Source organism: Balaenoptera musculus, chromosome 6 (assembly GCF_009873245.2).
Source record: "Balaenoptera musculus isolate JJ_BM4_2016_0621 chromosome 6, mBalMus1.pri.v3, whole genome shotgun sequence".
Classification (NCBI taxonomy): Eukaryota; Metazoa; Chordata; class Mammalia; order Artiodactyla; family Balaenopteridae; genus Balaenoptera; species Balaenoptera musculus.
Genome location: NC_045790.1, coordinates 103,313,465 through 103,338,022, shown reverse-complemented (window position 1 = coordinate 103,338,022; position 24,558 = coordinate 103,313,465). Strand labels below are relative to the sequence as shown.

General features: G+C 51.8%; 1 protein-coding gene across 14 annotated transcripts in view; it reads right to left on the bottom strand.

Moving 5' to 3' along the window:
• LOC118896682 (DAB2 interacting protein) overlaps positions 1–24,558 on the bottom strand; it is a 193,638-nt gene that overhangs the window by 89,737 nt on the left and 79,343 nt on the right. For 13 of the 14 annotated variants that reach the window (XR_005020244.1, XM_036854839.1, XM_036854837.1 and 10 more), the window contains one exon: positions 13,594–13,697. Coding sequence is in view for 11 of the 14 variants with exons in the window: in XM_036854839.1 (XP_036710734.1) it covers positions 13,594–13,697 (104 nt within the window). In the remaining 3 variants the exon portion in view is untranslated. Of the gene's footprint in view, positions 1–13,478; positions 13,570–13,593; positions 13,698–24,558 lie in introns of those variants that run through there. The other variant, XM_036854850.1, reaches the window with a different exon arrangement.

The window sequence follows — 24,558 nt, the reverse complement described above, 5'->3', positions numbered from 1 at the left end:
CCTTTGAACATAAGACCACCACACTCCACCTTACCCAGAGAAGGTAGCCAGACTCCTCAGATCACACAAAGAGAACCAATTCACTGGCCATGAGGACCGGGAAGGGGCTGGAGCCTGACACTCAAGGATCACTCGTGCATTAAAATATTGCCCGGATAGCTACACCCAAACATGTTCACATGGAGAAGTACTCAGGGAGAGAAACACACCCAGGTTCAAGGACATGGATGGTGCACATGTCGGGGAGGGACATGGCCACAAAGAAATGCAGGTATAAACATAACAGGTCTCCCTAGCACCACCAGATACACACACCTAAACACACAGATGCACACTGACCAGCGCACACACAAATACACACATACACAGCCATGAAACGCACAGATAAACATACAAATATACTGAGACAGGCTCACAAATTTACACATATATTCAACTGTCATCAGGTACTCACAGAGTTACGCTGACACCCAGGCCAAACACACCGGCCCACACGCGCTCATGTTCACAGCCATGGCAGGAAGGGAGAGGGGCCGGGTAAGCTCAAAGAGCCACAAGCCCACATCTTGGGCCGGAGGGGAGAAAAGGGCTCCATGTTGCTGCCGCCCCAATTTCGCCTGCTCTGCAGGCAGGGCCTCACTTTGTGCCAATCTCTGAGGACGACCTACTTGCTTCTCTCACACCCTGAAAACTGTCTTCACAGCTCCCTAAATGTGTGGTTTCTGGGTGCCTTGAGGCCTGGCAGGTTGCTCTGCAGGGCCTCACCCCTACCCAGAGCTGGAGACCCCTGCCCCAAACATCTCTCCTTCTGCCCATCACCACACCTCAAACACCACCATTTGACACACCTCTTTAGGTCCTAGGATTACCTTGACGTCTAGGAATCCCTGGGTAAAATGCAAATACCTTTCCTCCCCCTCCCCCAAGAGGCAAGGTAGTAGAGGTTTCCACCACTTAATGACTGTGGGCCTTAGGCCAGTGCCCTAACTGTCCGAGCCTGTTTCCTCTTCTATAGGATGGGGTCTATAGTAGCTACCTCACAGACTGTTGTAACGAGTCAGTGAGATCATGCATGGAAAGAACTTAGCCCATTTCCCGGCACACAGTAAAAATATTAGCTACTATCATCATCACCATCATTGTCATTGTTTTTATTGCTCAGACTTTGCTCGGTCACCAGGGGACAGCCCAACAATTAGCCAGAAGGAAACAGAAGGCAGCAACTTACAGAAGCAACTTCTAGGACTCAAAGCTCCTGTGATGGAGAAGGGGGCTGGTCAATGGCTCACTCAGGGCGTGTTTCCTGAGCCTCGCCATGTGCTGAGCCCCAAGAAGCGTTAGCTCTCTGCCTTCAGGGGTCCCATGGTCCAGCTGGAGAGGCGGCCCAGGCTGTTCCGAGGCACCTGTGGGAGCCTCCTCGCTGCTTTGGCTGTCCCCAACCCTGTCACCCTGTTCATTCTCCGAGAGCATCCAGAGGGACCCTTGGAAAAACAGATGAGACCCTGCCATGGACCAGTGCCACCCCTGGGCTCCTGGGATGAAGGCCTAGCTCCTTGGTGAGGCCTAAGGCCCCTCATGATCTCCCTCCTGGGCTCCAGCCCCAGTGGCTTCAGCGGCACTTTTGGAACTGCCAGCTCCTCCTGCCACAGGGCCTTGGCCCAGGCTATTGCCACTGCCTAGAACAGAGTCCCCCTTTGCCCGGCGGGCCCTGCACACCCTTCAGTCTCTCTTCAGTCTTCTCCTCAGGGGCCTCCCAGATGCCCTCGGATTGGGCCATATCTCCCTGCAGACTTATCACAGTCGTAGTTGTACATGCATTTGTTTCATGCCTTCCTCCCCTACAGGACTGTGGGGGTCAGCGTGGCCTGGGTCCCCAGTGCTGGACACCTGGCAGGCATTCCGTAAATACTTCCTAAATGAATAAACAAATAAAAGAGAAAAAGGAGAAAGGCAGAGAATGTGCTCTGGGAGGCCTTTTAAGAGATTCCACTTGGGGTCAATCTGGGTGGACTTGCTGGAGGAGGCAGCTTTTGAAGGCATAATAGAAACACTGAAGGTGAGGCAGTAGGTGGGCTTACTGAGATCATGTGGGGCAGGGCAGCCGTATAGGGATATTCCAGGCAGAATCACAGCACAGGCAAAGATTGTAGAGGTAGGACAGCAGCGGGTCTGGCTGACCTGGAGGGCCCCAGAGTGATCACAGGTCCCTCCGACCTCCAAGTTACACACCCGAGCCCAGGCTCATGACATGGGACATACAACCCCCTCCCCAAAGCAGAGGACACCCAGGTCAAGGGGGCCCATTAGAAACCCTGAGAGTCTAGAGGAGGGAGGAGGGGGCCGCAGTTGGGAAGCAGGTGGGGGCCTGAAGGTGGGAGGGGGAAATGAGGACAACAGAGAGACCCTCCTGGTACCTGCCAGTGCCCAGGACTGAGTGGCATCAGTTAACAGAAATCAGACACTCATTCCTAAGGTCTCGAGCAGGGATGTGATAACCCAGAGCAGCCAGGGAGTGACTCACTCCCATAAATCCTCTGGCTGGTCAACGCTTGCCTTAGCCTCGTAAGCCCACCCCAGAGGTCAGGATGGACACACACACTTCATCAGCTCTTTAAGCCCTCAGCCAGTCCTGACCTCGGGGCAGGGAGTCCAGCACAAGGGCCACATGTCTGGTGGAAAACCAACTCCATCAGGGAGCCACACCCCTGCAGCAGGCTCTCTACTGTCTCCTTCTGCCTCCTTCCAGGTCCTGTCACTGAGGCCCCGGCACCAGGCCAGTCTTCCCAGGGTGACTCACTGCTTAGCCCCCATCAGAACAACCCAGTCCTGTGCTCTGTGCACTCTGTGTGAATGAACGCTCTCAACAGAGGCTGCCTAGCAGAAGTGGCAAGAAAACCATGCGTACACTCAAGAAATCTGGGTTCAAAACCTAGCTCTGCTATTAACAATAATGAGAACTATTCCAATGCGTTAATAAGAGCAAGCCAGATGTATTTATTAAGCTCCGTCTAAGCTTCAGGCACTGTATTAGAGCTTTACATGACTTACCTTGTTTAATTCTCAGAACCCAATGTGCAGATGAGAAAACGGAGGTTCAGAGACATTAAGCTACTTGCACAAGGCCACACAGCCAGGAAGTGGCAGAGCTGGGTTCAACCCAGGTGGTCTGCACCAGAGCCCAAGACCTTCCATAATTCCATTACTGCACTATGAGGCTGTGAGCAAGCACCTTAGCCTCTCTGTGACTCAGTTTCCCCATCCGTACAATGAGAGGATTGGTCTAGATGATCTCTAACTCCCTTTCCAGCTTGGGCATGCCATCCTTCCCCTCCCTGGTGACCCATTTGCCGGTGACAACAAGGGGACCTTCTGGAGACAACAGCTTGCCTGAAGGAAGGGTGCTAATGGTGGGACTTCAACTTCAGGCCCTGTGCTGGGCCACAGGGAGCTTCTGCTGGGTCAGACTGCGCCACCCTGCCGTCCCAGGCACTTAGCTGGCCGGGGATAGCCCCAGAGCATCAAGGCAGGGAAGAGGAGCTATCCCACTTCTCCCTGGACCAGGAGGCACCAGGGAACACCAGGACCCCAGGGTGCTCCAGCCCCAGAGACCGGTGAACACTAGCGGGAGGGAGAGGGGAGAGGTGGGTGACAGCTGCATAAATCCACCTGAGTGAGCAGTGCTTTTAAAAGCCCTTTTCACTGCAGGATACAAAACGCACCGTTTGGGGAGAGGATTTTATAGGCTATTTCTCCTCCTGGGTTGATTTACCGTCTGCAGGCCAGGCTCACCTGGGCGTCCTGCCCCTGAGGGATCGATCATGGGGTGGAGGCAAGGTCAATTTCAAGGCAAGACAGCAGTGGTCTGGGTGACTTGTGCTGACCTCCTCCCACGCGGGTGGCCACTCCGCCTCAGAGGTGCAGTGGGCTCTCAGGAGCAAGGAGGTGGAAACTCACCCCCCTCTCCTCACCCCGCCCTCACTCACTGGATGTATTCACTCCCTGCGTCTCTCACATACCTTCACCCCACAAACCCCTCGGGTGCCTGCGACAGGTGAGGCCCTGCCCCAATGCCTGGGGCTCAGAGAAATCAGAAACAGTCACTGCCCTTGAGAACGTCACCACGTCCGGTGGACGGTTAAGTCACAGTGTCTATGTTCTGGAGCCTGGGGAGGGGAAGTCTGCAGGAGTCTGTGGCGGAGCACAGGGGAGGGAAGGAGCTCTCGAGGAACGGAAATGGGGAGGAAGTGTGGGCAGAAGGACCAGCCTATACGGATGCTGGGACAGGCCCGGGGGCCTCGATGCCAGCTGGGGAGCTGGATTCCACTCCCTGGCAGCCATCGAAGGCACTGGAGCGGGGCAGTAACAATCATGGCTCATTTTAGATGTTCTTTAAGCAATTCCATGGGAAAAGTTACTCATCCCCATGCAGGGCCTTGTGTCGGAAACAGATGCCATTGCTGCCGCCTCCAAAGAGGGCCTCCTGGCATTGGAAACAATTCCCACCCAAAGATTCAGATATAATTATGTCTGCGATCCAACCCAAATGCCACTGTATGTGATAGAGGCAATCACTGCATTTTCATATGGGGGTGGGGTGGGAGCAAAGGCATCTGAGCCCTGCCCCCCACACCCAGTTTCCTGGGTCCCCTAGGGGAGGGGAAGGCCTACAGGGGCCACACAGGGTGGGGTGGGAAGAGGGGAGCAGTTCCCTCCCACCAGGCAGCTTCTGACTTGTGAGGGCCAGGCCAGCTGAAGGCAGGGGCAGAACAAGATGAGGCTGAGTGCCAGCTCTGTCCCCGATTGGCTGTGTGGCCTGGAACAATGCACCTCCCCTCTCAGGGCCTCAGTGTTCTCATCTATAAAATGGAAAGAATAACAACACTGGCCGGCAGAGACTGAGCTGCCTGTTGTGGGCCAGGCTCTGTGAGACCTTCACCATCTAGGCTCTCGAGCTGAGTGAGCTTCAGCAAGTTCTTCACTCTCCGTCTGCCTTGGTTTTGTCACTTTAAACAAAGTGGGATTTGTGTTATCTGCCTCATGGTATCATGAGATGATATCCAGTGAGGGCTCAGGAGAGGGCCTGACCCAGCGGACCGTGTAAAACAGGTTTTATGACTGCCCCACCCCTGCCTCCTTGTGCCCTCATGCAGACAGCAAGGAGCTGGCAGAGCCTGGATTCGAACCCAGGTCGGCCAGACTTCATCAGAGGACAACCGTGATGGAGGGTCTATTGGTCCAGCCTGGTGACCACGGTGCAGAGACAGTGCCAGCCTGCACACTGGCCCCCTCAACCCCCTTCCTCCTGCTGGAAGGCTGCCTCGGCTCCAGATCTTGCCCCCCTCCGTGTCCCTGATGACGGTCCCCTTTCAGAGGTCCCCCAGCTCCCTGGTCAACCCAGCCCAGGCAGCTCAGCCAACAGTGCCAGGCCCAGCTGCCTACAGGCGCTCCTGATTTGAGCTGTTCCCTCTACCCGGCAGTGGGCTCTGCAGCCTGTTTAGCTGGACCCCCATGGCCCCAGGGTCGGGGTGGGGGGCACACAAACCCCTGGGATTTCCACTCTCCTCTGGGAGCTGCCGCCCAGGCAGTCACTTGCTACCCTCTGCTGCCCCCAACTGGGCAGAAACCGCCCTGCGCGGACACCTCCAACCTCCATCTGTACTCACCACCTGGGAACTTGGTCTCTGGTCTCTTAGGGACCCCTTCACCCCCTCTAGACCTTCTGGTACCAGAGCCTGGTGTCAGAGCCGAGCCCTAGAAGCTCTGTCAGGGGCAATGTCGTTTGGGGCAGCAGGTGGAGGGGTGCGGTAGGGAGGACCCGAGGCTCTGGGGAAAGGGTGGGGTAGGGTGAGCCCCGCCCACCAGAAAGAGGGGCAGAGCATGAGCACTGGCTGAATGCCAGGCACTGAGCCCTCACAGCCGCCCTGTGAGCGAGGAACTCCTGTGCCCATTTACAGATGGGAAAAAGAGAGGCTCAGAGTTGGGGACCTTGCCTGAGGGATCCCACAGAGGGGAGCCATGGGGCTAAGATTCAAATCCTGCCCCATCCCAGGTAGACCTATGAGAAGAGCCAGCACTGTATCCCCAGGACCCAGGGAGGTGTGAAGAGAGGGAGAAAGACCCCCAAACAGTATCCCACCTGCCAGTCACAGAGCCTGCATTTCCACGGTGACTCAAACTTCCAATTGATAAGGTTCCTTTCGTGCAAGGAACCTATAACACAGGGACCGGGGAGTCAGCCACTGACAACTTAGTGGGGACCAGTTTATCCATCTCCTTGCCGCCCAACAGGCTCGAGTGCAGGGCCTTACAGGGGTATCCTAGAGGTACCTCCGGAGGATACGGGGGCAGAAACGGGTGGTTGAGGGTGCAGAGGCTGTCCTTGCTTCGCCCTCCATCCTCCCACCCAAGCTGCTCGAGCCAAGCTGGCACCTCCCGAAATGAGGCAGGAGATTCCAGGGCTCCTTGAATTGGTTCCTCCCTCCACCCCTGCCCTCACGGACACCTACAAGGACATTCTAAGCTCAGACGTTGAGGGCGGGGATGGGGTCCCGACAACCTGCTTGAGAAAAGCAGTTTGCTTGCTCCCCATCCCTCATCCCCCACCCTGGTCCTGGTCTCTGCCCACGTAAGGAGCTCCCGACTCTCCCAGCCCGGTCAGGTATCCTGCTCTGAAGGACACACCGCACTCCAGGCCTGCGCCGGCCAGCTCTGGCCCACCCTCGCCTCCCTCTCCGGGGACTCCACACTCCTGTTAATTCAGCCTCCGATCCCGTTTGCTCTATGTGCTGCCATGGGTCTCCTGTCCCTCATGCTGTTTCCCATCTCCTGGCCTTCGCAGGAGCTGTCCTGGCTGCCTGTCCTTTCCCTTAACCTGCCTGGAAATGACTGTCAAGCCCCAGCTAAACCCGCCGTATTTTTGCAGGTAGAACCTACGTTTTAATCCTATTTGTGTCAGTGCCCCACACAGGCCCTGAAACACAGCTGGTGCTGATTAAAAATGTACTAAAAGAAAGAAGAAAGGAAGGCAGAGAAGCGAGGGAGGAAAGTAAGTTAGTTCACACCCACAACAGGACTCGTAGACCAGAGCTTGACTTCCATCTCTGCCGCTCACGGGCTGGGGGACCCCGGGCCAGTTCCTTCTCCCTGAGCCTTGCTCTCCTAATCTGTAAAACTAAGCTGATGAAACCACCTTCATGTTTATTAATGGGGCAGGCAGCCCCCCAACCCTACCAAATACCACAGCCTGCCCTCAGTCCCAGGCCTCGGATGCTGGCCTGGTCTCAATTCAGGAGGCGCCAGATAGCCCCTGGCCCCGTGCTCCCGCCCTGCAGACCGTACTGGCCAGCCCTGGCCACCCTGGGCTGTCGGTGACAATGTTCCCATCTCCTACTTTCCTGCTGCGGGAAAGGGGGCCTCTCCCCACAGAAGGCAGACACAGACCAAATGGACACAGACCGAAATGATAGTAATTTGCCTTTTGGGTTTAAACAGTTTAATAGCAATTAGGCTCCATGAAAGGCAGGGGAGGAGGAGGGCTGAGGGTACGGTACGGGGCCTGCTCTCCCCACCAACCCTCTCATCTGCAGAACAATGGCCAGACACTGGGTTGGGAGACTCCAGCTCAGGAGGCTCAAGCAAGGGACATCAGCCTCACAGGCAAATTCCTGGTACTACGAGGAGGAAACTGGGGCATCCAATCTGGGGTCCAGCAGGGCACCCAATCTGGGGTCCAGCACTCCTGCCTGCCGGTCTGCCACACTGCGTGGTTGACATCTCTCCACCAGTCTGTGGGCCACAGACATAGATGTGTCCCATGTAAATGTGCATTTGGGATGGGCAGTAGAAGCCTGGAGTGGTAGAGGGAGGCCCAGCAGGTATTCCAGGCAAACCTACCTTCTCTGGGCCTCAGTTTCCCCATCTGTGCAGTGACAGAGCAGGCTCATGTGATCTGGAAGCCTGACCAGCTTTTCTGTCCACCATCCCCATGCCCAACAGGAGTCATCTTAGCCAACAAGGGCTACTAATGGGGGCAGAGAGGCAGACCAGGAGGTGGCAGTGTGCTGATGAGACATCGGGGGCCTCTATGGGTAGTTGGACCCACACATGTCCATTCCCTTCAGCCCCCTCCTCCCAGGAAGCATGATGGAGGCGGGGAGAAGGACTCAGCTGCAGGGAAATGAGGCAGGAGGGAGCAAGGCATAAGGAGCACAGGACAGCAATGGAGAGACCTGGGCTCAATTCCAGGCCCTGCTCCAGATATGCTGTGTGACCTTGGGAAAGGACCCTGCCCTCTCTGAGCCTCAGTCCCTCCTCTGGAGAAGGAAGGTTTGGAGCAGTTAATTTCCAACAGCCTTTCCACTGTGGTGTTGAGGCGGTCACCCACAGTCCTGCATGTTTGTGGTCATGTACCTGTTTATGTGTATGTGAGAGAGAAAGAAAGACAGCTGAAATGTGGGGAGGGTTTGGGGAAGCCACAGGAGCAGGAAGAGGCACGAGCAGCTGGGGAAACCTAAGGTCCACATCCCAGAGATCTCCTGCCCACTCCACTCTCACTCATCATTCCCTGACTCCTGTGTCCTGTAGGGGAAAGTCCAAGGCCTCACCCACTCACTTTTCTGTCTAGGCTCCTCTCCGTCATGTCTTCAACTCATTCAACATCATATCTAATCACACAGGGCCGCTGGCTTGTTCCTATTTTGTTAGATCCCACTCTAACTGGAATACTCTTCTCCCTTTGTTCCTGACAAACTCCTACACATCCCTCAAAGCCCAGCCCCAAAGATCCTCCTCTAGGAATTTTTCCTTACCCTCGCCAGTGAGAGGTAACTGTCTCTTGTTCTGGGTTCTCATAGCACCCCAGGCACACCTCCGTCACAGCTTCAGGACCACCTAGGGTGCACACAATTGAGCATCCAGTAAAAGTGGGTGATTGAAAGGAACTGAGACCCGCTTCTAGAAGCATCTGCAATCAACTGGTACGGAGTTTATCTGCAGCTTCCGCCAGCTCCCTGGGCCTTCCCCTCCTTGACACTTCTCCTTCTCCAACTCGCAAAAAATAGCCCTGAGACCTAATTTCAGCTAAACCTTCAAACACAACTCTTCACTTTCAACTTCCCGAGGAAGAATCAATTGGCTGTCAAGTTTCCCAGAGCCTCTGCCACCTCCCACACCCGGGCCCTGACAGCTCTCCTCAAGGTCGATGGGAGGGGCCGGGGGCAGAGGAAGGAGGGAGGAAGGAGGGAGGAAGCCCACACCAGGGGAGGTTGGGTCTGGGGAGGGCGGCAGGCTGAGGGGACCGGTGACAGTCACCATCTCCTTAACTCCCAAATCAGACTGTGAATTCCTCGAACATGGGGTGGCAGGTGAGAGGGGGCAGCCTGCTGCTGCTAAGGGTCCCTGGGCTTCAAGAAGAGGGATGGGTCCATGCAGAGCCCCTGGACCCAGCCTGACAGTCTGTGCAGATCCAGGCCCCCAGCTCGCTGCCTGCCTGCCTCCCCTACCTCTCACCCTCTCTCGCTTCCAGGATTCCCTGCTGGCTGCAGAGAAGACAGACATGGGTTCGAATCTCAGCCTCGCCATCTCTTTGGAGCCCAAGAGCTGAAGGCCGGAGATGGGCGGGAGGTCCCTTTGGTCGCCTGCTCCCAGCTCCTTCCCCATCCTGCCCTCATCCAGGGGCCCCCACGGCTCTCAGGGTGCACCCACTAGGCCTGCTAGCACCCAGTGGCCCCGGGAAACCACTCCCCCACCCCCCAACTCCACCTGTAGGTAGAAGGAAGTTGTGCCAGGTAGGCAAAAGGTTCCACATCTTGCCCGGGTCACAAAGCTGCCATGAGGCTCAGCCCCAGGTCTGTGGACTTTATGGCTCATTCCCTTAGATACCGCATCAAAGTGTTTAAGCGCCTACTGTATGCTCAAAACTCGAAGTCACTCCCCCCCTTTTACAGAAGGGTAAACTGAGGCTCTCCCAGGGTCCCATGGTCTCCAAGAGGCAGAGGTGGGAGCAGCACTGAGCCCGATGCCCTGTGGGATGACTGCGGTCCCAGGCTGACTCACAAAAGGGGTAAGGGCCGCATGTGAGGGTGCAAACAGCCCAGACTCAGAAGCCCTCCCAGCTGAGTGGCGACCTCGTCAAGTCTGGCCCCTCTTGGGCCTCAGTCTGCGTGAAGGAGGTGGATAGAGTGAGTCCTACAGACCCCGACGTGGATTCTCCATTAAACTACATCATTGCCAAGGGGCACCGCTGTGAGAGGCGGTGACATCTCGTCATCCTGGTTTGAAATGGCGGCAAAGACGACAGTTATTCAAGTACAGCCTGTGACATCTCCCCTGCCTCCTCCAGGCAAAACCATGTTCCCTGGGTTCCTTCAGGGGGCTACACAGAGCAGCAGTCAGCGAGCGCAAGAGGATCTGGCTTGTGGGAGCACACGGGGGCAAGTGCAAGTTCAGGCTGCAGGGGAGAGGGTGTGCTTCTGGTCCTGCCCAGGGTCCGCATCAAGCCTGTCCCTAAGGCCCAGGTCAGGTGCACCTCTGACCTTCCCCCAAGCACCCGGTCCTCTGCCCTCCACCCCAACCCTCCCCAGATCTTTACTGTCCTGGTGCCAAAAGAGGAAATGCAATTCGGATGATAATGGTGGATTTCATGGGGTAAGCATCTCCCATGGGTCAGACCTGGGCTGGTGCGCGCACACAAAGGTCCACCAAGTCCTTCAAGGAAGGGCAGTCATTCCCTGCCCTTTACTGATGAGCACACATGGCTCAGACAGGTTGAGTGACTAACGAGGTCACACAGGTCATGCAAGAGCCGGCATTTGAACCCAGATCCCCACCTCTGAGCTCCCTAGTCCCCCCCCCAACTCTGAGCACCAGCCCAGGATAGAAACTTGACTCACGCCCCTTTCCTTAACTACTGCACACAGAAAAGTACAAGGTGCCGAGCAAAAGGACACAAAAAATAAATGTCCAGCCATCGTAGTATCCATGCCAAGCTCTGTCACTCAAGAGCTGTGTGACACCAGGCAAACAACTTCACCTCTCTGAGCCTCAGTTCCCTCATCTGTGACTGGTAGACACTAATGGTACCTCCCTCGGGGTTGCTGTGAGAAGTGGGTAAAATGACGGCTGAACACACTTTCCATCCCGCAGACCCTAATCTCACGGGACTGTGAGTCGGGGGCCTCGTGGCTCAGAAGGCTGGCTCTGGTTCTGGCTCTGAGCCACAGGTGGTTTCCATACCAGGAAACATAGTGAAGACGACACTACAGAAAAAAAGCCAAGCCTAGCTGGCAATTAAAGAACTGCAAATTATAGCAACCTCGAGGTGTGATGATACACCTATCAGAGCAGCAAAAGAAAGGGAAGCGGGTAAAAAGTGATGCTGAGGGGGTTCTGGGAGGGAATGGGGGAAGGGTCCCCCTCCTCTGGTTCCAGTCGAGCCAGAGGGGTGCAGCATGCTCCTGCGCTAGGGTCAGGGAGACCTGAGTCCAAATCTTGGCTCCACCATTATGAGCACTTGGAGCTCGGGTGAGGGACTCCACCTCTCTGGGCCTCAGTTTTCTCATCTGTAAAATGGGGTGATAAAAGTATCAGCTTCAGGGTTGTCTCAAGGTTTAAAAGAGATCGAATAGGTAAGACCGTGAACATAGTACAGGGGGTTACGTTATGATTAGTCAGCGTTCCCTAAGGCGTCCTGAAGGCTCAGCCCTGGTGCCTGTGGCCCTGGGGGTCCAGGAAGGGCAGGACTTGGCCTCTGCGCCAGCTGATTCGATCAGGGTCTCTCAGGTGCCAGCCTCCTGATCCTCCCCACAGCTGGAGACCATCTCCCAAGGGCCCTGGTCTCACCCAGGGAGGTGACCAGGAATCCTTCCTCAGCACAGGTGTCCTTCTCCTCCTCACTGCCTGGAGGCTGATCTGACCCAGAGCCTAGGGCTCAGAACTACCTCTTTTATGAGCTTGTTAAAAATGCAGATATCCAGGCTCTGCCCCTGGCCCACTGCATTGAAATCTTGAGGGGGCCCAAGGATCTATTCTGAGAGCATTTTTATGACACACAGAAAGCAGGAGAATCAGTGGCCCTGGGGAAAGCCCCGTCCCTTTAGCTGAGGACTTACCATTTTAATCATTTTTAAGTGTACAACTCAGTGGTATTATGTACATTTACAAAGTTGTGCGACTATCAGAGGCGCCACCTGACCCGGACCTGGCCCATCTTCCCAGCCTCACCTCCTACCCTGACCTCCAGACCCCTCATCTCCAGTCCCACCAAGCATTTCACCATTCCACAAACACATCAATTTCTAGTGTGCTTCCATGCCTGCCTCCATGTTTTTGCAAGTGCTGTTCCCCCTACCTGGAACTTCCTCTCTCACTGTCGCTGCCTGCCCAATTTCTAAGGAACCCTTCAAGACCCAGCTCAAAGGTGTTCCCAGGGAACACCTTTCCCAGCCCACTCTCACCTCACCTGGAACCCCCATAGCACACTGTATAGCAACAGCCAGGCCTGTGCCCTCTCTGTTCCCTCCATCAAAACCTTCTTTCCCCTGATCCCCGGAGGGCTAGCTCCTCATCCCTTGGACTTCAGCTCAACTATCACTTCCCAACCACACCACCTCAAGGAAGCTCTCCTGGTTTTCCCTATCAGTCTACTTTTCTCCTTCACAGCACATAGCTCCAACACAAGAATGTCAGCCCATAAGGTCAAGGGCTTTATCCCCCTGGTACTCTCTTGGCCAGCTCCTCCCACTCAGCCCCAGTGCAAAGAATGGTACCTGGCACACAGCAGGCACGCCATAAAAAATGGTTGAATGAATGAATGGATGAACAAATTATCAAATAGCCACCTCCCCTACAAACTGTGAGCTCCCAGGGGAAGAGAACATGTCCACTTCTCCAGCAGCTGGCAGAGCATGGACAGAGGGGCACATGGTAACATGTGAATGGGGGCAGTAAAGGGACGTAAAACTGCAGGTGCGTGGAAGGATGGTGGGGACACAGGGGGACACGGAGAGTCAGATATTAAGGTTCACTGGATTCTGTTTCCATTAAGTCATTTAGGTTTGAAATAAAAGAATGTGTGCTGGTGGGACTACTAATAATCAGTAGCTAAGATATATATACTGTACTTTGTTGATCCTAAGACATCATCAGTTGTAAGATACAGCATTATTTTATGTGCCACCAAGAAAGAGAAAACACAACAATTAAATTATGACACACCATGGGCTGTAATATGAGAGATATTAAAATGTGGAAACAAAAAGCGTGCATTCTAAGGAAGCGTGGCGTGTGTGTGCATGCATGACGGTGCGTTTATCCGACCTAACACTAGCCCCTTTCTTCCCCGGCCAGCTCAGCTCTGGGCCCCACGGCCTGCAGAGCTGTCTGTCCTCCGTCTGGCCCCTCCCTCGCAACAAGGGGCCCCCACGTGGCCCCCCGGGATGGGGCTGAGCCACAGAGAGGGGAGCAGCTGAGTGATCGGATACCTAGAACAAGGGAGGCTGGATGTTCTCCCGGTCCGTGAGGCTCCAGGAAGGGGGGCCGCGGGGTCGCAGAGCAGCACCCCATGCCAGGTGGCGATGGTGACGCAGAGATAGTTACCGTGACCCGGAACGGCGTAGCGGCTGAAGGCTCCATGCTGGGGCTCTTCTCTGAGAGGCTGCCCGGCAGGCTGCGCCGGGAGCCCGGCCTTTCTTGGGGCGACTCTGTCAACAGAGGGAGAGAGAGGGTGAGCGTGGACAGTCTAGGCCACCCAGTCAGGCCCTCCTGTCATTCCCGTCCAGGCCAGGACAACACACAACTGGTCCCCATAAAATGGTCCAACCATTGTGGATAACAGATAGCAGTTCCCCAAAAAGTTAAAGACAGAATGGCCACATGACCCAGCAATTCCACTCCTATACCCCAACGAACTGAAAACAGGGACACAGAGAAATACTTGTATGCAAATGTCAACATTATTCAAAATAGCCAAAAAGGTAGCCAAAGAAGCAACCCAAGTGTCCATCAACAGATGAATGGATAAACACAGTGTGGTAGCTCCGTACAATGGAAGGTAATTCCATCATTAAAAGAATGAAAGTTCTGATACATGCTGCGATCTGGATGAACCTTGAAAACATGCTGAGTGACATAAGCCAGACACAAAAGGACAAATATTGTATAATTCCACTTGTACAAAATACCCAGAATAGGCAAATTCATAGAGACAGAAAGGTTACCAGGGGCTGGGGACAGGGGGGGCTTGGGGAGTTATTGCTTAATTGTACAGGGTTTCTATTTGGAGTGATGGGAAAGATTTAGAAATGGACAGTGGCGATAGTTACGCAACTTTGTAAATGTACATAATACCACTGAGTTGTACACTTAAAAATGATTAAAATGGTAAACTTCATGTATATATTTCATATATATTTACCACAACTTTTTTTAAAAAAAGGTCTCCTAAAACCTGCACTTCAAGGTGCACATCTTGTGATGTGTGATAATGAGCTCCCTGTTACTGGAGGTATACAAGCAGTCCCTTCAAACACGAGACTCTATGGTTTCTAGCTTCCAATTGGAACTGTCTCTTCCTGAGGCTTTAAACTTGAGAATAGTGCAAGGGCCGGGCAGGTAACGGAGTAAAAGGTAGCAACGGCCAGCTACTCAGCTCCAGCTGATTACTTCAGCACAGCAATGCGGGGCTCAGTGCAGCCAAAGCTTCCCACGGTTCAGGAGGACCTGGAAATCTGGGGGGCGGGGGTTAGTATGAAATATTCTGATTTTTAAATGGCGACAGCTCATTCAAACCTCTTAGCCACGGCCTGAGCACGCCCATTTAGACAGCTAGGTCAGTCCACCTGGCCGCTTTCCCCCCTGGTTCCCCGACACCGGGCTTGGCACTGGCTGCCTCTTTTCTAGTGCTTGGGCTGTGGCCCCCACAGAAGCCCCCCCTTCCTGCTCCTCCCAGCCTGACCCATCCAGCAGGCCCTGGAGGAAACCCTTGGTAACCTCCTCCGCCCCCAGCTCTCAGCCCCCTTAGGGCTCCTGTAGCAAGAGCCAGGCCAGGGTAGCCTACCTACGCTCTCATTTTGCATGCACAGTGTGTGTGCGCATGTGTGTGTGTCCTCTGCTTGACAGAGGAGTAGCCTATCTACGCTCTCACTTTGCACAGTGTGTGTGTGTGTGTGTGTGTGTGTGTGTGTCCTCTGCTTGACGGTGGAACTCCTAATGCCCACGCCTAAGCCGGCTGCATCTCCACATCCCCAGTGCCCTGCACGGAGGCTGATGTGTGGGGGTTGCTTGGGAAAGACCTGTTGACTCAGAAGGAAGAAAAAGGACGGGAAAAAGGACGGGGCGGAGATTTCCCTGGTACACGCGAACACACCGGGGTGCAGAGTCAGAGGCGCACGCCCAGAAAACACACACACGTGTTCGCATCCATGTAGACACTCCAATGCGTACCAGCTCGGATCCATCCCCAGATACACGTGCACGAGTGGATGTGTGGACATGTGCACACACACAGGACAGACAACGAGGAGCAGGCTTTCCCAGAAGGCAGATCGGGCTATCGGGGGGCCGTGCTACACTTTCCGGTCCATTCTCTCCGTGCAGCCGGCTTGCAAAGGGGTCCTCAGAAGTGTGGAAGGACAGAGCTGAGCCCCTCATCCCACTAGGGCAGGCCAGTGCTGAGCCCTGGCTGGTGGGCAAGCAGGCAAAGCCACTTTGGGACTGGAGGAAGTGGGCCACCCGCGGGGATGGGTTCAGGCCCAGCTGCCCACCAGGCAGCCCTGGGGCCACCTCTTCTAGAAAAGCTTCCTCTTCAGCCCAGTGACTGCCATGTCTTAGGGCCTCTCTGCTTCCCTCGTGGTGCCTCCTACTTAGAACCTTCCTCACTCCGCTCCCCCTCTACGGTGTCTGCTAGTCACACACCAGGGGAGACCCACTCTTTTTTGGAGATTTCCCCAGGAAATCTCTTCCTGCGCCCCCCAGTCTGCCTTCATCTCCCCCCCCACCCCCAGTACCCCCTGTCACCTCCACCTGGGGGTCCTCCATAACTGTGTCCCACCCATGTGTGTGACACTGCCCTCAGCCTCCAGAAGCCTCTCAGGAACTACCCCCTCTCCCTGATACACACACACACCTGGCCACAGCTTCACTGCCCCCTGCTGGGCAGGTGTGCCCTCACACCTCTAGGCAAGAGACACACAGAGGCACCTGGCAGGACACAAGGAGCCCAGCGAGGCTGCTTCTTCTCTAAGATCAAGACTGATGTTCCCACAGCCTGTACAGATCAAGGCCATTGCCTGCTGGGTCTGAGCAGGAGGTGCTCAGGGGTTCCGTGGTCCAACCACCATTTTATAGTTGAGGAAGCTGAGACTAGAGGAAAGGAACTTATCCACTAGCTCCTAACCCAGTAGATAGATAGCAAAGACCCTCGTGGGTGCTCCCAAAGTAGCCGTAAACTTCAATTCAGACGCCCTGGGGAGTATCTCTAACCACTTCCAGTTTGGCACTGCACAATTCAAATTGATTTTTGCTCAAATAAACTCAAAATTAAAAAAAAAAAAAAAACAAAGCCCAGGCTACACCCCATCTGCATCAGAAGGTAGAAACCCAGCAAGGGGGCTGCAGGGCAGGATGGGGTAGGAGTCCACTCTTCCTCCTGCACGCCAGAGGAAGAGGAATCCAGGCACCTTTCCGGACAGCTTCCGCTTAGCCCCAGTTCCATTCTCCCTCCTGCTCCAGGGAGCCGACCCGTGTAGGCCACCAACCCAGCTTCTGGGCCCTCCGGCTTCCATGGGGTTTGGCCAACGGGGAGCCCTGGCAGGAGATCAGGGGAGGGAGGAGAGTCGCCTGGGTCAGCTGCCTCTCTCCACCAAAGCTCCCGACTACCATCAGGTCTCCTGGGTTCTCGCCTCCCAGCATCCACGCTCCCCTCCCCTCCTGCCAGCCTCAGTGGACCAGCCCCAGCTGCCAGTAGCTCTGGGGTTCTGCACTCCTCTTCACGGTTCCCCACACCCGCCCACACCTCAAATCATCCGCGTGTAAGTGCCATCTGCTTCCTGCTGGACCCCCATGGATCCACCAGGCGGAATCTTGGCTGCCTGAGAAACAGGCCCCACTCACGGAGCTGGTGGGACCCCCTTCACATACGGATGGGAAGCCGTGACATGCCTGGGGATCACGCTGAACCACAGGGGCAGAGTCTGGGCCGGGTCAGGCTCTCTTCTGACCCTACACCCCAAACAGCTCCCCCCAGAAGCCAGCAGCCAACACAAGCTCCAAACACAAAGTTAGCAATAATAACCACATGGATCGCTGGGGTACGGACCAGTGTTTCTCTACCTTTTATTCATTCCTCCTAAGGAGTCTCTTTCATTTCCTAGTTTCCCCTCAACAAAATTCTAAAACCATAGATATACAGTAAGTATCTTTTTGTCCTATATGTATATTAGGCTTTATACAGAAAAAGAGTGAGACTTTTTCACCTTCCCTTCCTAGAATCAATTTTTTTGTCCACTTAGGGGCAATACTCCCCCCATTGAGACACATTCAAATATCATCCCCACCTCACAACTTAGACAGCTGTGGGGAGCTCCATTTTCCAGATGAGTAAATTGAGGTCCTAAGAGGGAAAAGTGACTTCCTCTAAAGTTCCCCCAGGTTAAGAAGCGAGAGTATATGCTGAAACTGTTCCCCCCAAACCCACACTTAGAGGGGCTCAGAGAAGGCCGAGGATGCCTGGAGCATGGGGGAGGGGGAGGAGCACCAGGCTGGGACCAGGAGACTCGACTTAACCTTGACTCTGCTGTGTGACTCCAGGCCAGCCCCTTTCCATCCCCGGGCTCATGACTTATCATCAATCCAGTGAGTCAGGGAGTCAGAGCAGTGACTGTCTCTATTCCCCACCACCTAAAAAAAAAGGAATGGAAAAGAACCCCGCTCTTTATTTTACAAGGGCAAAGAAGGCAGAAAGCTGACCCCCTGAGTTCTATCTCTGCCTCTAAAAACACAGCTGCCTTTGGCCTTTGACTTAGTAGCAAGTCTTTTCTAATTTAAGGAAGCAGACACTGGGATGCTTGGGCTCATGCCCCGCACCAAGCTCTAAGCAACACAACTGGTACTAGCAGGACCCCAGAGAAGTTGAGTGAGTTTGCTAACATCTTGCAGGATGAAGGTGGCATCCCCAGGGACAGACCCCAGGAAGGGCGAACCGGCCGACCTCCGAGTCTCCTCCAGACCTCGGAGCACTGGTTCAGGCATCTTCCCTCGGCTCAGACTCACTGTGTGACCTCCACGTGACCTCTCGGGCTTCCAGTCTACAAAATTAGGTCACAGGACCAGCTGATCCTGCATCCCCTTTCCAGTAGGTCAAGAGTCTCTGTTTCACCAGGCAGACCAGGCTGCCTTCCTATTCTTGGAAGCCATAGTCGGAGAAACGCATTTTAACCTTCATGTGTTTGCAAAAAAAATAAATAAAATTGGTTTCATTCAAATGCTGCTGGCTTGGTTGCCATGGATACCTCCTAATCATGAAGGATGACTGTTACTTGTTCCCATGGAAACACGGAGGCCTGAGGAACATCCTGTAATTTCAGACAAGACACCAAATTTCAGTTGTCGGGTTGCACCGCCCAGATCTTACTGCTTAAAAACAGGTCGAGGCAGCAACCTCTAATACTGGCAGCAGGAGAAAAGAAGTCAGTACTATAGAAAGAGGAGGTGCAAGGCAGGGGTGTATGTGTGTGCTGGACCTCAACAGTGATCAGGAAGATGCAAATTAAAACTACCAGATGTCATTTCACACCTTTCAGGGAGGCAAAAATGAGAAAGAACAATGACCCCAAATGTTGACAGGGATGTGGGGAAGTCTTTCTTCACTGCTGGTGGAAAGAAAAGAATTTGAGAACAATTAGAAAAGAGCTAGTTGAAACTGACACACACACACACACACACACACACACACACACACACACACACACACACACATACTCTTAAGACCAGAAATTCCCCTCCTACATGTCCAGTCTAGAAAAATGCTTCAGACTTGCCCATGGAGATCTGCACAGAGATGTCTACTGTAGCACTGTTTGTAGTAGCAGAATGTGGGAAGCAACCTAAATGTCCACCAACAGGGGAATGGATGCCCCAGTGGGTGACTCCTTGGGGCAGTCATTCGGTGGAATAGGGTAGGACTCCAGGGGGCAATGTCCACGGACCCCTACAAAGGACCCAGTTCTATAAGATCGCCATGAATCAAACTCAGAAATAAGAGGTTAAGTGAAAAAAGTATGTTGCAAAAGGAAACGGAGTGCAATCCACTTATACTTTTTTTAACAAGAATGTTCACAACAGCTTTATTTGTAATAGCCAAAAACTGGAAATAACCAAAACGTCCTTCAGTAGGTGAATGGTTAAACCATGGTACATCCAGAGTGTGTGAGGCAGAATAATGTTCCCTCCAAAGAAGTCTACCCTAATTCCCAGAACCTGTGAAGATATTTTATATGGTAAAAGGAACTCTGCAAATGTGATTAAGGTTAAGGACTTTGAGATGAGAGTGTATCCTGGATTTCCAGTTGGGGATCATCTTAAATGTGCAAGAGGAAAGCAAAAGGATGGCTCTGAGGGATTCAGTGATGCAAGAAGAGACAAGAGAGATTCTAAGCATGAGAGGAATGATGGAAGAATGGGGTCACGAGCCAAGAGACGTGGGTGACCTCTATTTAGAAACTGGGAACATCCCTCAGCTGACAGCCAGCAAGAAAATAGGAACCTCAGTCCTACAACCACAGGGAACTGAATTCTGCCAACAAGGAATGGGCGATGAAATGGAGTTTTCCCTAGAGCCTTCAAAAAGCAATGCAGCCTACTAATACCTTGATCTTAGTCCCTCAAGACCCACACCAGACTTCTGACCTACAGAACTGTAAGATGACAAATCTGTGTTGTTGAAGCTAAGTTTTTTTGTTTTGTTTTTGTTTTAATTTATTTATTTTTGGCTGCGTTGGGTCTTTGTTGCTGCGTGTGGGCTTTCTCTAGTTGCGGCAAGCGGGGTCTAGTCTTTGTTGCGCTGCCCTGGCTTCTCACTGCGGTGGCTTCTCTTGTTGCAGAGCATGGGCTCTAGGCACACGGGCTTCAGTAATTGTGGCATTCAGGCTCAGTAGTTGTGGTGCATGGGCTTAGTTGCTCCGTGGCATGTGGGATCTTCCCGGTCCAGGGATCGAACCCATGTCCCCTGCCTTGGCAGGCGAATTTTTAACCGCTGTGCCACCAGGGAAGTTTGAAGCTGTTAAGTTTTAACTTGCTATGGCAGCAATAGGAAACTAATACACACGCCATGGAATACTACTCTGCAAAGAAAAAGGAATGCACGATTGAAATACACAACCACTTGGATGGATCTCCAGGGCAACATGCTTGGTGCAAAAAGCCAATGTCAAAAGGTCACATGATGCATGATCCCATTTATATGGCATTCTCAAAGCGGTAAAGTCATAGAGATGCAAAACCAACTGGTGGTTGCCAGGAGTTAGGGATGGTGGGGGGCAGGTAGGTGGGTGTAACCATAAAAGGGCAGCACAAGAGGGAGATCTTTATGGTGATAGAATAGCCTTGTGTCTTGACTGCAGTGGAGGTCACACGAATTTACACATGTGCTGAAATGGCACAGAGTTATACACACGCATTGTACTGATGTGCACAAAAGATGAGAGAGGAAGGAGGAAAGCAGACACTGACATCCAGAAGCTGACCTGGCATTCACAGCTCTGCCATGTTATTCTCCTTTTGGACATAAACAACCTCACAGGATACTAACCTCAGACAAGGCTACCATGATAAAATGAGGCGAAACAAGTCCACTTTATCATTTTGTCTAAGCCACTGACAAAAGCCAGGTCACCGCGCCACCCACAAAATACCAAAAATCTCCCCTCCTTGGCGAAAATGAGTGTCTGCTGCTTCTTTACTGATGACAGCTTTATCCTTGTGCTGCCTCTTCTCCCTGGAGATAAGATTTGAGATACCCCATCACAGAATTGCCCCCGCTTTCTGAGAGCAGCCAATCAAGAGTGAACCCCACTTCCTTAGACGTCCCCCAGATCACCCAACCAAAGCCCAAATCCTAGAGTAGGTTCTACCACACTCGGAGATGTCCCGTGGTTCCCCACAGTGTGTGTTCTCCATCACTGCAATAAATAATAGACCCAACTTGTTCAGCTGGAGGTGTGTTCCTGGTGGGTCTTTGGCTGGAGGACATTGTACTGGTTACATGAGATGTAACTGTCAGGGGAAACCGGGTGAAGGATGCACAGAAGCCTCTCTGTGCTGGTTTTGCAACTGCCTACATATCTGTAAAACTTTCAGAATGAGAAGTTAACAAATAGCCTATCTGAAATACATGGAATCATGTCTGTGTGTAAACAATTGAGATTTTCCATCCCGAGAAACTCACTGCAGAAATGTATTCATATCCAGTGCTCCCTGAGTAGAGAGAATGGCCAGCAATCTAGAGGCAAGAGGCACAGAAATATAAACACCACTGCAAAGGCTTACCATGGGCTCTTTAGACTGAAACACATTTGCTGTCTACACGATTAAACTAATATGATGCTTTACTTTCTGTTTGTATGTGTGTGCACTTACATAGAAAAATATCATAAACAGCTCAAAAACTTGGTATCAGAGATACTCTTTGGAGAATGGGATGGGCTACAGGTGGGAACCGTACCACTTGCTGAATGAAGAATAATTCAGCCTTCCAAAAACTAATAGTAAAATTAATATAGAAATAGGTGGTATGATGATTCAGTACAAATTGTACCCTCTGAATACATCTGAATAGGAAAAAGGAAAAGAAGCAAGAGAAAAAACAAAATCAGAAAACAAAACAAATGACATTGAAATCAACAGCAGCCCAAATGACCAGTTAGAGAAAGTGGATCAGAAAAGTCCAAAAATTAGATTTAGAAACAAACTTGTGGGTGAGGGAATGAAGTTCCCCAAGCGTAAAGCTGCCAATGAACTGGTGTCCCAACTTCCCCTCCCCCGCCACCGCAGGAGTGGCTGGATGAACTGCAGGAAGAGCCAAAGGTAAGATCACCATGGCAGCAGGTCAAGGAACCTTCAGAGTGTTAGAACTTTTCAGACACGGCTGTCCAGCTGATGCCACTGTGTATCTGTGTGCGTGTGTGTGTGTGTGTGAAGCACACCTGTACTGTTCTTATCTGCTCTTAACAGTTAGCCAAATGAAGAGTGAGTTTGCCAAAATAGTGCACTGATACGTTGGTAGGTCTCCTACACACACTTTTTCCAGTTCAGACTTTGGCCATCCATCTTTGTTTTTTATTTTATTTATTTATTTTTGGCTGCGTTGGGTCTTTGTTGCTGCACGTGGGCTTTCTCTAGTTGCGGCAGGCGGGGGCTACTCTTCGTTGCAGTACGCGGGCCTCTCATTGCGGTGGCTTCTCTTGTTGCAGAGCACAGGCTCTAGTCGGGTGGACTTCAGTAGTTGTGGCACGCGGGCTCAGTAGTTGTGGTGTGCAGGCTCAGTAGTTGTGGTGCACGGGCTTAGTTGCACTGCGGCATGTGGGATCTTCTCGAACCAGGGCTCGAACCCGTGTCCCCTGCGTCGGCAGGCGGATTCTTTACCACTGCGCCACCAGGGAAGTCCCCCATCCATCTTTGGAAGAAGGAGGAGACGTGGTTCTTAGAGGTTATTAAACCTTACCTGCCTGTGGTAGGCGGAATAATGGCCCCCAAAGAGCCCATCCTGATCCTAGAACCCATGAATATGTTACCTTCAATGTCAAAAGGGACTTCAAAGACGTGATTAAAGATCTCGAGATGGGGAGATTATTTTAGATGACCTGGGAGGGCCCAATGTAATCACAAGAGTCCTTATAAGAGAGAGACAGGAGCATCAGAGAAGACAGGGAAGGCGATGTGGTGATGGAAGCAGAGGTGGGAGTGAGGTGGGGCCATGGGTCAAGGCAGCTTCTAGAAGCTGCAAGAGGCAAGGAAACTGATTCTCCCCTAGAGCCCCCAGGGAGAATGCAGTCCTGCCGACACCTTGGTTGTAACCCAGAGAAACTGATTTCAGACTTCTGACCCTGAGAACTGTAAGATAAGAAGTCTATGTGTTCTAAGACACTAAATTTGCAGTAGTTTGTTCCAGTAGCAATAGGAAGCCAATACACCCACTGATCAAGGTTCAACTTATTCTAGTAAAAATGCAGGGGTAGTGACATCACATCATTGGCTGATCCAGGACTGTGGACTCTCAAGGTCCCTTTTCCAAATCGATGGCTGCCTTAAAAGGAGAAAAGCTTCCTTTTGGAAACATAATATTCATGACCCTATATAATGTAAACTTCTTTCTTTCTCCACAATGCACTTGTTATCAATCAACATATGTAAAAGAGTTTGAAAACCACGGAAGTATATGGTACCTTTCTCGGTTATTTTATAATGTAGTTTAGAGATGTTTTCAAATCTGTACATAGAGAATATTTATCTTTTGATAGTCACTCCACACACTGTGTATTTATCCTTAGTATAGATACTAAATACATTACTAAAACTTCTTTAGGGTATATAAGCTCCAACAACAGCACTCCAGAGAGAATCATGATTATCAAACCCTAAATATTCAGGTATAGAATTAAATTCACTCTATTTTTCATTTCATTCAGAAAATATAAATGATTTCTTTTTACCCCAAAACTCCACATCAAGACTTAGTGTTTGTTCAAAAACTATATTATTTTTTTTTCGGTGTGAGAGCTGGAATTAGCACTTTATTTTAAAAAATGACAAGAGAAAAGTACCTTTAAACAGTTTATAAAAGCATAATAGACTGTGTAGAAGTTGCTCTGTTTTCCTTAGAAACAAGGGTACTATTAAATTAGAACAACGTGGCTATACAACAGTCTTATAGTTTTCCAACAACTTAAAATAGGCATAAAGTTTTAAGTGTGTACATACTGATTTTTTATATATAACTTTAAAACTCTCTTTACCTTTCTGTATTTGACAGCTTGGAATTCAAATTTTAAATTATCTCTAAATAACAAGGTCCTACTGTATAGCACAGGGAACTAAGTTCAATATCCTGCGATAAACCATAATGGAAAAGAATATGAAAAAGAATAAATATATATGTATAACTGAATCACTTTGCTGTACAGCAGAAACTAACAGAACATTGTAAATCAACTATACTTCAATAAATAAATAATCTCCAAGTTTCTAATTTAATGATTTAATACTAAAGCAAACTGAATTTCAGCTCTTTGTGTAATTTTTAGCTTGAGGAACAGTTGACGCATAGATTGTACATTAGGTCCTATAAGGAACATGAAGCTATAATTTGACAAAACAAAAGAGCAGATTGTTTTACGTTCTACAAAAACACCTGTGACTGCCCTGGGAACTTGGAGGGAAAGAAAATTGATGCAAACATGAAGTTCATGCTACCAGCCATGAGTCATAGAGTCCTTTGTCTCTGACCCACGAGTCTCGTGTCTTCTGCCGGCACCCGGGAAACTCTACCAGGCTAGGTTGCTAGTCAGCAAG